Raw genomic sequence first — 13,017 nt, forward strand, 5'->3', positions numbered from 1 at the left:
TCTGTTTAAGACATCATTAAAGCGACTGCGATCAACTGCGCAATTTAAGGCGCAGGCTCGTGCCAAGAAAAGAAGAAAAAAAACTTGGTGCACAAAAAAGCACCGACACCGCGTCCACAAGGACATTTCTTGGCGGGGTTGGTGGAGGTGCGGGTGTGAAATACAAATAGAAAAGCAATCTTTTGAGCTGGAAGGAAAATGGTAGAATAAATGACTTCCACCAGTGTGTCATGGCAGATACAAAACGACCGCCTGGATCGGGGCTGGCATAAGCAGTGCCACTCGTCCCCTCTCCTTACCAGTTCACGAGAGCAGTTCCCAGCGATTCTTTCGTTCGCCAGGCGGAATCTTCGTTTGCGCTTAATTCTAATTATCTATTTTCAGCTAATTGTTTCGGTTGCGCCCCTGTGAATTCGCTACATTCTGTTCGGGCGTGGGGCGTCCCGGTGAATTGATTAGCATTTTCGCTGGCCCGCGAACGTATTGGGCACTCGTGTTGAAGAATTTTACTACCACGGTGCCGTACCGTGGTGGTTGGGTACAATTGACAACGAGCCGCTTCGAGCTGGGAGGGGTGCAACTTTCGGAGCAATATGAACGCCACTTTAATGCGTTACCGTGCTGCGAGGCGAATTGCTATTGGCAGCAAAGCAATCGGGCTTTCCGAAGCCGTTTGGCGTTCTTATCGGGTGGCAACTATGTAGAACTAATGGCAACACAACTTACAACTTAACCGACCTCGCTGGCCATCGGTACTACAGCGATCGAAAATGATGTCGCGTATCGGCGATCCGCGTGAAAACATGCGCGCACACGCGTGGAGGAAAAGTTATCGGGCAGCAAATCGGGCAAACGCGTACTTTTTTTTTCGCGCGTTCAGTTACCCCTAGTCACCCTAACAACCATGGCATGCGTTAATTGAGGCAAACTCGATTGTGAGCCAATTGTGTTGCTGTGTGCCCTTAAAGCCGGGAGTGCAAATTGACGCAGAGTTTTCGCGACCAGTTCGAGCTCGGCTGATTACCCCAGGTTGAGGGCGAAGAAGAGAGTAAGAGTGTTTGTAAAGTATGGGGACCCCTTAAGAAAAGGCACGATGAATGCTATCGCTTATCAATTCGTTTCGCAACGTGTGAAAAGGGAAATATTATTGTGCCCTTCTTTGGTGCAAGCAACCCCATATACGTGCACAGGGCGTCGTTATTATGTGGTTTGTTTGGAATGTTCTGGTGCTGGTAATTTTGGCAACATCTTAATAAAATTGTACCTAATTTGAAACGCACGCTCGTTGTTTGTTGCAAACATTTCAAAGCACGAAGCAAGTTGCTGCTCCCGGCACAAGATGTATTACCTCCAACCGATAACGCTACGCAAATACAACTCTAGAAGGTTTAATTCCGTTGCTTTTGCTAGCAAGAAGTCATGCGTATTTAGTCTCAGTGCCGGCACTCACTGTACCGTCTTTGCGAGGGTCTCCTTTGCGCAACAGACCTAGGCACGGAGGAATGTGGGCCTCGGCTAAGTGTATTTCAATGTTTCCCCAGCGTGTCGGTTGCGGGATTAATTACCCCGAGTTGAACCCGTAGAGCCGAGGCTGTTCTACGCCGAGGGATGATGGGTTCGCTTCCGAGCACTTGCGCCCCCTAATGCATCCTCCCGCCCATCCGCCGAAGCGATCGTTCCCGAATCACCGTCAACCGTCGCTTGCCGTCGTCCCACCGTCGTCAAGATTGCTAAATTTGTCTAGACAAAATCCTTCCCAGAGGCAGCCCCAGATCCTTCGATGGGCGGAGATTTACGGAAGCAGAACCGTATAGGCAAAACTTTATCCTACCTTAATCCGACCCTTTTCTTCCCGGTGTTGTTGGCCCAGCCTGACGGTTGCAGTGTTTCGGTATAGTATTTTTCAGCCTTTTCGCTTGCTTCGTACATGCAGGCCACATTGCACAGAGCTCCCGGTGTGCCTGGCCGAGCAAAATGGGTTGCCAAAATCGTCTCACACTTCTTCCGGTGTGGCTGTCTTTTTTGGCTGACAAACGGCTAGAGCACACTGTGTGCATCGAGAACCAGCTCTAAACGGCAATAACGACGACGACAACGTTGACGACGAGTGATGTGTGGAGTACGTCCCGAGATGAACGCCGTTTCACCCCAACGCTTACGCCATTTAATCCATCTCGGTATCACAATTATCCAATCTCATCTTACCAAGGCGCCGGCTGTAGAGCTTATTACCAAGGCAAAGAAGATGGTGTATTGCAGGGTCTTGGGCTTACCTGGACAGGGGTGGGAAAAAGAGTTCCAGACACGCACCGCACCGGCACAGGAACAACGAGCGGAAATCATTCTTTGCGTCAAGGTTGTCCAAATGTTTTGGCACCAGGAACGTACGGTACGAAGAAGACAAATTGATTGCTTCACTCGGCCCAAATCCGCAACCCAGCCCGGACCCGGCCTCCGGTGGCCATTTTTGTCGGACCGATCATTGCACGCACTTGCTTATTCGGTGTTTTGGGAGGCAAGATTTATGCCTGTCGCTTCATTTTGTCTGGTCATTTTAAATAAGATTAAATTTTCTGATCGACATTTCCGAAACCTTTTCGTTGTCGGGATGGGTATATTGATTTTTATCGCAGACTTCTTTTCTACCTGTGTGTGTGTGTGTTGTTGCTTTGTGACGCTTTGTTCTAAAGCTCGTTCAGCAAGTGAATCAGTCGCATTTGCTGTGGGCGTAATTTTTGCATTTGCTGTTCGCACAACCATTTCACAGGCACTCTGATGGCAGCCGTCACATTTGACGCATCGTGCCGAGAACAACGGGCAGAATCGCGGCAAAAGAGAAGCGATGGAGATGGAAATGGTTGTGAAAAGCGCATAAAACAACCACCCCAAAAATCTAGTCGACAAACACTCGCCGACACTTGCGAGCATTGAAACCGTACCCCCAAAGAGGACAGGACAGGACACAGACACACAAACTAACGCACCGCAACGAACCAAACGAAAGAAGGAGAAAACCTTTAACTCGCGTTTAACTGTAAATTAACATATTATATGACAAATATTAAAATCAAATTGACTATGCCATTCTATCATCGAGTAATTTGATACGTTTGTAGAGCGCGACGTGCGACGGTGCGACGCGTCGTTTGATTATTTTCGACGTAAGTTTCTACCCTCGCCTCAGCACCCTCACGCTGCACCCTCGCCGGCCGCTTTCATTGAAACGTCTTCGGCCACTTTCGGTGATGGGCAAAGCCGGTGAACGGGTTAAACGGGCGCTTCAAATGGGGCGATTTTTTTCTTCTATTCCTCCCCCCTTCCCGTTTCATTGAAGCCCGGGTCTCGAGGATGACTGTGTGGCCTCCGTCATTATTGTTGAGCCCAGAGATTGTGCTCGTACCAAGTACAGAAGAAGACAGGGCAGGTTATTTTTCTTCTTGTTTTTTTTTGCTTCTTTTTCCATATCCTCAGATTCCCTGGTTGTCCTCCCAATGCCAGACTCCCTCGAGACGCGATTGAACGCCATTTGGGACACAAGGCGGAGTTTTTTTTTCGTTTTCTTCAACCTTGTCTCTTCGTCGGTCCGATGTTTCTGTGCAGGAAGAGTAACTGTCGCTGTGCTTTGCGCCTTCATACCCCCTGGTTGACACATCCCGGACCTCGGTGGTGCTTAGAAGACCTGAGGTTCTTGCTTGTGGCGCGGTGTTTTGATGGGTTCGGCGTTGCCACTTCGACGGCTTCGATATTATTTCCATATTCTGCCCCAAAACCACACCGAACATTCCTGCTCGCCCACACACTGTACGGTTGGAAGCAGCCTTTTCTCTCCCGTTTATCTTGACCTTCGCGCGACACTATCATTCCCGTTGCATCGTTTATTATCACCTCAAAGTTTAGTTTTAGCTCGTTCCGGGGGGATAAGCAAACGAAGCTAATCTAATTCCCGCACACAGGATGGCTAATATGTTTGTTTTTTATGTCCGATTCCGGTTTCCGCTTTTTGTCTTATTTTTTTGGCTAGTTGGTTTGGTTGGGACTTCCCTTTGGTCGGAACCGCCGGCCTGCCGTGTACGATAGCACGATAAATAATGAATTAGTCCTGCCAGTGTGGGTTTCGGGGGTCAAGGGACGGGATGTACGAAGTTCCCAGTGCCGATTCCACGCCCTTTTCGTGCGCGTCCGAATCCACATTAACTTATTAAAACCACCCAGCAGCTAGGGAAGCGTCGTCCCCGGGAACGTGTGCACAAGTGTCAAAACGTTGGCAGTGGGAAGACCCAGATAGAAGTGGTTTGCTTTCTTCTTTTCCGCCACCTTTTGGGATCGTTTGTTTGATTTTCCACTCCCGCCATTCGCCCCCTTTCCGAGGAAGCGATTCCGATGGGTTGCCTCTTTTGTTTCAGATCAAACCTTAACCGCAACGCAACGAGAAAGGCCGGCCATTAGATTCATTATTTATTTAAGCCTGTTGCGCGTTTTTGTGGTTGTCAGACTAGTGTGTGTGTGTGTGTGTTTGGTTTTTTCAGTTTGAGTTCATTTGTTTTTGCCCCAATCAAGCGGAGTATCTTCACCCGGAGCCAGAGTGTCTTGGACGTGGTCCGAATTTGTTTGTATTTTTTTGTGATTTTGCTCCCCGTCGAAGAATGGGAAGAAAAACGAAAAACCGGAACGGTGGAGATCTGTTCCCGTCGCGCTGCTCTGCCTGTTGCGGTTGCCTATCGGGCTGCCATTGCCCGGCTCCTTTAGCGGTTTGACAGCGACTGCCTCTCGTTTCTCACCTTATTAGTCTTCGGCCATTCTGGACGCTCACAAATTTCGGGGTGTCGAAGTGGCTGAGAATAGGGACAATATTTGAAGGCATATTAACACTCAGTGGAAAGATTATTACGGATGAGCGAGTGCGAAATGATGGATCGATCGTCGGACCATGGGGTTACATCACGATCGATCAATCGATCGATTGGTTGGAGCGATTTCAACGCAACAATGGTGTGCAGCAGACGTGGGACGTCAAAACGAGGGTCATAATAATTTAATTAAACCGTAAACCAAGTTCGTGGTTTCGCAAGCATGCAGGGTGGAAGCTCACTGGGCTCGTGTGCGGTTTTGAGTGTTTGATGAATGTGTTTGTTTGTTTCTTTCTCGTTCCACGCCTGCAGCTGCTCGTTAGCGGAGGACAGACGACAACCGCAAGCTCCCAGTCACCGATCTCTGCCACGAACGCGCCCTCGCTCAGTCCCGGTGGTTCGGCCACGGGGGCTCCGTCCGGTGCCCTCAGTCCCGGGGCCGTCTCGCAAACCTCGCAAAACAATGCCTCCCTAGGTGGTGGCGGTGGTGGTGGCGGAGGCGGCGGCGGCGGCGGTGGTGGTGGACCCACGACATCCTGCTGTGAGAATGGCCGCCCGATCATGACCGATCCCGTGTCCGGACAGACGGTTTGCTCGTGTCAGTACGACTCCGCCCGGTTAGCGCTGTCCGGGTATTCGCGCATTCCCACCGGAAGTGTCGGTGTGTACGGGACGCCTTACCCTTCGACGGAGCAGAACCCCTATCCGAGCATCGGTGTGGACAGTTCCGCCTTCTACTCCCCGCTGGTAAGTGTTTTGTGTATGTTTTTTTTTGTGTGTGATTTCAGTGTGAAACCAATAGCGATTTTCAATTAATATTTCAGCCACAGAGGAATCTCTTCAGCCAATATTTTTGAAGGATAAATAATAATATAACTCTTTCAATATCAACCTTCTTGGTTAAGATTGAAAAAAGGTTTTTTCTTTCCTTTGATTCATGTTGAATATCCAATCAAAATGTAAAACTCTCTTCGAAAGCCTATCACCCCGAAAAGGTTCGCTTCCGCTTTATAAAAACTTAAAATTCTTAAAACGATTTCTTAGTCGGAAACTTTTCCTAAATCTTTGTAAAAAGCCTAACCCAACAACGCCACATCAACTGCTGCGACTGGTTGTGGCAACATTGTTCGCCCAAGCGAGCTCGGGGGCCACTTAATGAAGCCAGAATTTCGCATTCCCGTCACGAAACCACTCACTCGATTATTTGCCGGTTTTTCATGGGTCCTTTCGTTCTGGTTGCGTACGCACCACGGTCGGTTGTCGTTGTATCTCCTTGGAGTTGAAAAATTCTCCAGCTCGTGTCCACCCCGCTTCTTTTCTCTTTCTCGTGCAACAAAACCGTCGGCAAATAGAATGCGGGCTGCCAGCCCGATTGGATTCTCGCTGCCAGGGCGAAGGAATGGCGGGAAGATAATGCTGAAATGTGGAAGTAAGTGAGTGCGAAAATGTAACAAAAATACTGCATGTTTATGGCAGACGCAGATTATCCTTTGAGTTCTTATGACGTGGAGGTGGAGTGTAGAAAAAGGAGAAAAAACAACACAACAGCGCTACAATGAAAATGAAACATCCGCAAGGCTATTGCAAAAGATTGTTGCAGAACTTCTTGGTGAGGAAGCGTATCTAGGACACTGAAACCTCCAATAGGAATTACTGGTCTCCAACGCTAAAGAAACTCTTAAAGAGATCTTGTTTTTGTTCATATAATTTGTGTATGAGTAAAATCACTTTATTTGATTAGATTAACATTTCGGTTGCATACAATTTAAGTTAAACTGTTTAAGTTTGATTCCAAAAAAAATAAATTTTTACATCCTATAACGATTGCAAATGGTGTTGAACCTACAATAAAATAACTTAAATATAACCTTTTATAAGACATTAACCACCAAGTGTATTTCCACTCTGTTTTATAAAATAACGATGCCCAATTGGAACGTTCTACAATTACAAAGCAAAAGCTTTGAAACACCGACTTAGTATAAAGGATTACCCATGTAATGCGGAAGCAGTGTGGCAGTGCATTTGCAAAATGTTGTACTGCACTTCGTAAAAGGATTCCACAAATTCACGATGTACCTTACATGCGGTTGTATGCGGTGGTATGTGTATGTTTGTGAATGCGCATGCGGCATCGTTCGTTGCTACTGGAGGGAAATGGCGAGACACTGACCAAACACTTAGCACCGGTAGTGTTCCGAGGTGCAGACGGATGTGCAGCCACTAGTCTCGCCAGCCATCAGCCCTTCCGATTTCGTCACCTGCTATCCCGGGCCCCGGGTTTCGTTATCGTTCGCTTGGCAGGATCTGTGGAATGCAAACCCTTTCCTCTAGCTCCGTGTTTGGGAGTCCTGCGGGACGTGAATGCATTTTTTAACCTCCGTTTTGTTCTCGGTCCTTTGCGTCTTGCTGCAGAGTAAACTGCAAACGCAAAGCACAAGCATAATAGTAGTGCTCCCCAAGACCACCCATCGCCTTCCTGCCCCGCCAACGTGGGTTTGGTTGGCCTGTGCAGTCGTCGTTTGCCGGCCCCGTGTACTTAAAATAAATGTATAACAAGATGTAAATTAAACCCCTTTCGCTATAAATACGAAATTACCCAAATGGCCGTGGCTTTCGCTCGGTGTCCGGCGGTCAGACGTTCGTGTTCGTGAGTTCTGCTGCACGAATATGTGTGTGTGTGTGTGTATGTAGTTATGCTGGGTTCAGTCTAGAAAGCAAGAACGATAGTCGCACCAAACACTAATGACGGTTTTGCTTCGTCCAGTCGCTGGACACACTTGAATCCTTCTCCAGGGAGACACGTTGTAAGCCGCTCTATCCTCCATTCGTCCGTCTGGCATGGTGTTGCCACTTGCTGCCACATTATCTACGGATAGGACACGTTCTCACACATTCCTTTCGGCTGCACGCGGGCGAAAGACTTGGGTCGTGGGGCGAACGGGAAAACTTTTTCAAACTAAGTAGATTATTGGTGTTCAATTTCATACCGAATAATATCGCTGGAATGCTTCGGAATGCAGCACATGGACCCTCCACGAGCCACCACGAGTTTCAAGTTGCTCGATCTCGAGCGAGGGAAAAGTTTCCCGGGGCCCCGGGATTAACAATCCGTGGAACGTGATGCATTAGAAGGGCGCGCGAAGGCTTCGCGCGTAAGTGAAGAACGGAAAACGATCACTTGAATCGCTTAAACTGACCGTGGCGGTGACCGTGGGTCTCTCGGCTGGGAAAGCAACCCAACAAAGTCGCACAAATCGATGCTGTCAGACTGAACTGATTTAACAAACCATTATCGCATTAGCGCAACAGCCTAGCAGAGTTTTGAGGCGATTTCCAAACAGCTTACGATGTCTTATTTGGGGGGAGGGTTGTAAAACATTGTGGTATAAGGGAGGTTAGCCTTTTTGTCCACTTTTGGTGCACTTGTGTCAGTTGGTGAAACAAATTTGTCCCCTGACATTCCAACACGGCGCAGTTTAATGAGTTTAATACCGAATTTAGATGTGTGTGTTGCTGTCTTGCACCACTACTCCGTTTTATGTTAGAAGGTACAGCCGTTTTTAAAGCATTTGCTCGAACGAAAGGCCCAACAAATGAAGCAAATAATTGTGACCATCAAGTACGTACGAGAAGTGCGTCTACTTTGCCGAGGGTGCTTAAGGAACACCCCTGGGGGAAGGGTCCTCCTGCTGCGTGCATTCGATATCATTATTCCAATCGTGACATACGGTGTCGGTTACTGACACCGGAGAAAATCGTTTCGATGGTTTATCGTTGGCTATGGCTTGAAATTGGGCCTGGAATTGATTTTTACACCAACAATCAACAGCACTACGGGTGTGTGAAAGTGTGGCGTAGCATACCACACAAAAGGGACGCGTTTGTCAGCAGATAAGCTATTAACTAATTATGTCACCCTTTTCCAAAACGTTGAGGGATGAATCAAATCACCCACAAAGGAACCTACTTAGCGGTGTTGACGCAAAGTCTTCGATAAGGGTGCTGTTAGTTATTTTGGAGGTCTTTCTCCGCGTCAACCTCATTTGGAGCTAAAACACACACGACAGGAAACAGTTCCTTTCGCGTGAGTATGTGGCCAGGCTTCCACCTTTGCCCATCGAGTGAAATGCCATCAAGACGAACGCACTGATTATCGACGTTCATAATTATGCCGAAACACGAATATCGTTTTGTGCTGAAACGTTGAACAAAGATTGTTATCGGTTGTTGGCATGATAGCATGCCTTTTTTCCTGGATTGAAGTGGAACCCATTTCCTATCCCCCCTTCTGCGTATGTCGCCGTGACGATAAACACCTTTTTGCGTTCTAATGTGTCACCGCTGATTGGAGGTCCTTCACTGCAACAAATAGTTGTGCCCCGTTCTACATGGCTCCATGAGGAAATTGTGTCAGTAATGAATGATATAAGCTAGCAAGCAAGCTTAGCACAAGTGCGTAGAAGTACTATTTTCAGCATGATGTTGCTTGTGTATTACTAATAAGTCAAACGTAGAGGAAAGGTAAGGCGGTTAAATAATGGTCTAGGTCTTCCAGTGTCCGTTGCCAACGTATCAACGGCACCGGAAGCGCTACAGAAAAAAGCAATCAATTATGACCCGGTTTGCATTTACTTTGATTTACCAAATGCTCGTGGTGCACCCCCCCCCCCCCCCGCACCTATATCTTTAATGTTTTAGGTTCCAATCGGTTATCGACAAAAAGTTCTGCCCCTTTTGCCGTCTGCTCGATTGGATCTCGATTGCAACCATTCAATATTGTTCGTGACAGCAGTGTGTTCGTTTATTTTTTTATTTTTTCGGGGGTTCGTTTCGGCTTAACTTGAAACGCAGCGTTATCTACGCTATCGTTACAGACGCCCGTCAGCGATCGTCATACGGTAACGTGTACGTCAGTTGAACCGCTCGCGATAGGAAACGGTGGTTGGAGTGGTAGTGCACTCCACCGTGCCAGGATGCCTCCTGAAGAGTGCTTGACATATCTTGACAGCGAACAGCGGAAATCAATCGATGCGAAAGAGTTTGAAACGCATGGTTCCGGGATCGGGCGCTGGTGGAGGCTTCCTTTGATGCGCTTCCAATTCGATTCCAGGTGCTTGGTTCGATTCTAAGCTTATAAAATAGCGAATGAAATACGATTTGACACAAACATCACTCTCGACAAGGGTATTTTATTTACGTGCCGTCTTTCACTGCTAACGATCCATCATGCATGGGACGGAGGGTAATGGTGTTTACCAAAATGGATATTTATTCCGATGTTAAAGTCTGGTAAAGTTAAGCATTTCAAGCAACAACCAAAAATCAAAGCAGTTTTCCAGTAAATAATCACCCAACACTTAGCATCACGAACGACCACTAGCGCAGGGTGTACGATGGAGCGTGATTTTAAATTTTTATTGCGAACACTCTTACGAGCGCTCTCCTCTAGCCCTCTGCGTGAAAATACATTCCACTTTGCGCAAGCCTCGCAAGTTGCGGAATCCATTGATTCGCGATCTAATCTATCAATTCGACCGCAGCTATCGGTGCGGTTGAAGCGCAAACCCATTTTTAACACCCACCAACGACGCACAAAGAGAGAAAGAGCGAGAAAGAGAGAGACGGAGAGAGAGAGAGAGAGAGAGAGAGAGAGAGAGAGAGAGGGTGCAGGGCCGTTGCATGGTTTTACGATTTACCATATCCATTTGCGCACGTACCACGTTGTTTGAAGCAAGACGATGGTGCGCCACACATTCATACGCGAGGCAAATGGTTTTAATGAGAGGAAAATTAAGGAATTAAAATAAGAGCAGTTGAAGATAGGAAGAAGCAGCAAGCACACACCTATGGAACAACGAAGAAAGAGCGAGGGAAAGAAAGAAACAGTAAGTGAGAGAGAGGTAACATGCAAAATAAAAAGAAGACATTGAACATTGGCAAGAAAAGTAGCAAGAATCGAAAAAAAACAAATAAAGAAGAAAAGCGACACAAGAACACAAGATTAAGAGTGTGGCCCAGCGCAACAGGCACCGAAAACAATTTTGCTTAATTATTCGACCTGGACCACCGAAAAAGCCTTTCGCTAAGGGATTATACACCAAAAAGGGGTCAACTGCGAAGGTCTTCCAGGCTTTGCGAGGGCACGCGAATGCGAGACGAAACCAAACAATGCAACACACTCACACACAAAGGGCCCTCCATTGGTGGAAGGGAAGGAAGCGATGGAATGAAATTTATTTGCTGAGAATAAAATTAATTGACAGTTTCATTTTATCTAATTTCAAATTTACTTACGATCCGCGTGTGCCTGCTGCGTCCGATCGTCCCGTGTCCAATCGTCGACGGGGTGGCGAAGGCTCTCTGCTCGTGTCTCTTGCTTTCTTTTTGCACCGATTCATTCTTTTTCTGTGCCTCCTGTGTTTGTGCATCGTACCGCGTGCTTTCCGGTATGGTCGTCTGCTCTTTTGCAGACCGCGATCGGCTTTCGTTCGATATGCGAACGACTCATTTACATTCATCCCATTCTGAACCGTTTCGCGCTTCCTTTGCTCTATGCTTTCTGAGCCAGCTCAACCTGTCATCACCTTTTTGGGGTTTTGCGATCGCCACTGCCGAGTCGACCCGGGTGTGATCGAGTATTTATAGATAGGTAGTGTACAGTGCTGTGTGTTGTGTGCTCAGTCCTCTGTCTGTGTGGCTTTGTCGACGGCACATCTTACCGAAATCGATCGTCTAACACCACTCTAACAGCCTCGCCTCCACCCTTGGGTGTTTGGTGTTTAATCGAAAGGGATGCAAGCCGTTGTTGTTGTTTTTTCAAACTGGAACGGTCTGGGTCGTACACCGGTTTGGAAAAAAGGGAATCATTAAGGAGTTTTATTGATGGTGTTGTGCTCACCGACACCGGCATGCCGGGAAGGAAGAGCGGGTCCCATAACGAGGTGTAATAATGATGGTTCGAAATTTTAATATTCCAACTTCGAGGTTCGCGCTGAAAGAGTTGGCCACCCAGGGGAATTTTTGGGTTACTGCTGTCGGTGGTATTTTTTTCCACCTCTTCCTTTTCTGTTCGGCGGTTGCCACCGGGATTTTATTTCCGCTTTGTTTTTGAAGGAGTTTTTGGGCCTTTGCATGGCACGTGCATACAGTGAGGCCGTCCGCTTCGTCCATCCGGTTGGTGGTCTTCGGTTACGGCCAGCACAGAGCCGACCAAACGGGCTAACCACCCACACAGGTGGCAATGATGTGGCAGAGGTCCTACCGAAAAACAAAAAAATAAGAGGCAAAAGATTGAACGAAAAGAACTGGTAGGCCCAATTAAAAGCAAGTTCCCCTCTTGCGCCCTTCGTGCTGGGTGAGTGTGCAGCACGTGCAAAGGAAAAGCAAAGACCTTTCCCTATCTTCACGATCCATTTTTATCGACCCTGTCGTCACCATCGGACCCGGCCCACCTACAAGCGCCCGGACGTGAACTGAAGCTTAAAAGTAAAATGTTTTATCGCTGTCGCGCGGTACTTCAGTGTTCGTTTTCGTTTTTCCTCTCTCCGGTTGGCGGTGGTATGTTTCGTGAGGTCTAGAAGGCAATTAATTTTCATGTCGTTTGCGGGAAAACGCAAAACAACGAGAGCCCATCAAACGCTCGTTGGGAAAGATAAAAATAAATACATCATCCACTAAATACACAAAAGACAGCCGAATTGGTCGTGGGTCTGATCCGGTAAACGAAAATCTCATTGCAAACCAACGGATTTCTAATAGCCGCAGGGGGAAAAGGGGGAGCTGAGATAGAAGCACATAAAATTAATCTTAATTTGCATCTCAATTGAAGGCAACGGAGCGAATCATGTTCAAAAGGTCTTCCGTCTGCTTCCTTAAAGCAATGTCGCTAATCTTTGCAATAGCCTAATTTACTTATCGGCAATGGCCGTTTCGGAGGGCGTATGCAAAACAGCTTTGATGTTGTAACGTGTAATTAGGAGTATATTTAAGATTTGTTTTACGTAATATGAGAGCCATTGCTTGAATAAGTCAGTCAAGAATGATTTATGTTTAATGAGCACAATTTTTAAATGGTAGTAACATCCTATTGTTTGCCATTATACGCACAGGATATTTCAACAGTTTCAGTTCAACAGCCTTAGTTGACAGCTAAAGGTCTTGCATCGAA

At 47.2% G+C, this 13,017-nt stretch overlaps 1 protein-coding gene across 2 annotated transcripts in view; it reads left to right on the top strand.

Annotated features, from left to right (window-relative positions):
* LOC120908875 (homeobox protein araucan-like) overlaps positions 1-13,017 on the top strand; it is a 104,182-nt gene that overhangs the window by 45,305 nt on the left and 45,860 nt on the right. For both annotated transcript variants that reach the window (XM_040320327.1, XM_040320328.1), the window contains exon 2: positions 5,160-5,594. In XM_040320327.1, coding sequence (XP_040176261.1) covers positions 5,160-5,594 — 435 coding nt within the window. The remainder of the gene's footprint in view (positions 1-5,159; positions 5,595-13,017) is intronic.

This window comes from Anopheles arabiensis, chromosome 2 (genome assembly GCF_016920715.1).
Source record: "Anopheles arabiensis isolate DONGOLA chromosome 2, AaraD3, whole genome shotgun sequence".
NCBI lineage: Eukaryota > Metazoa > Arthropoda > Insecta > Diptera > Culicidae > Anopheles > Anopheles arabiensis.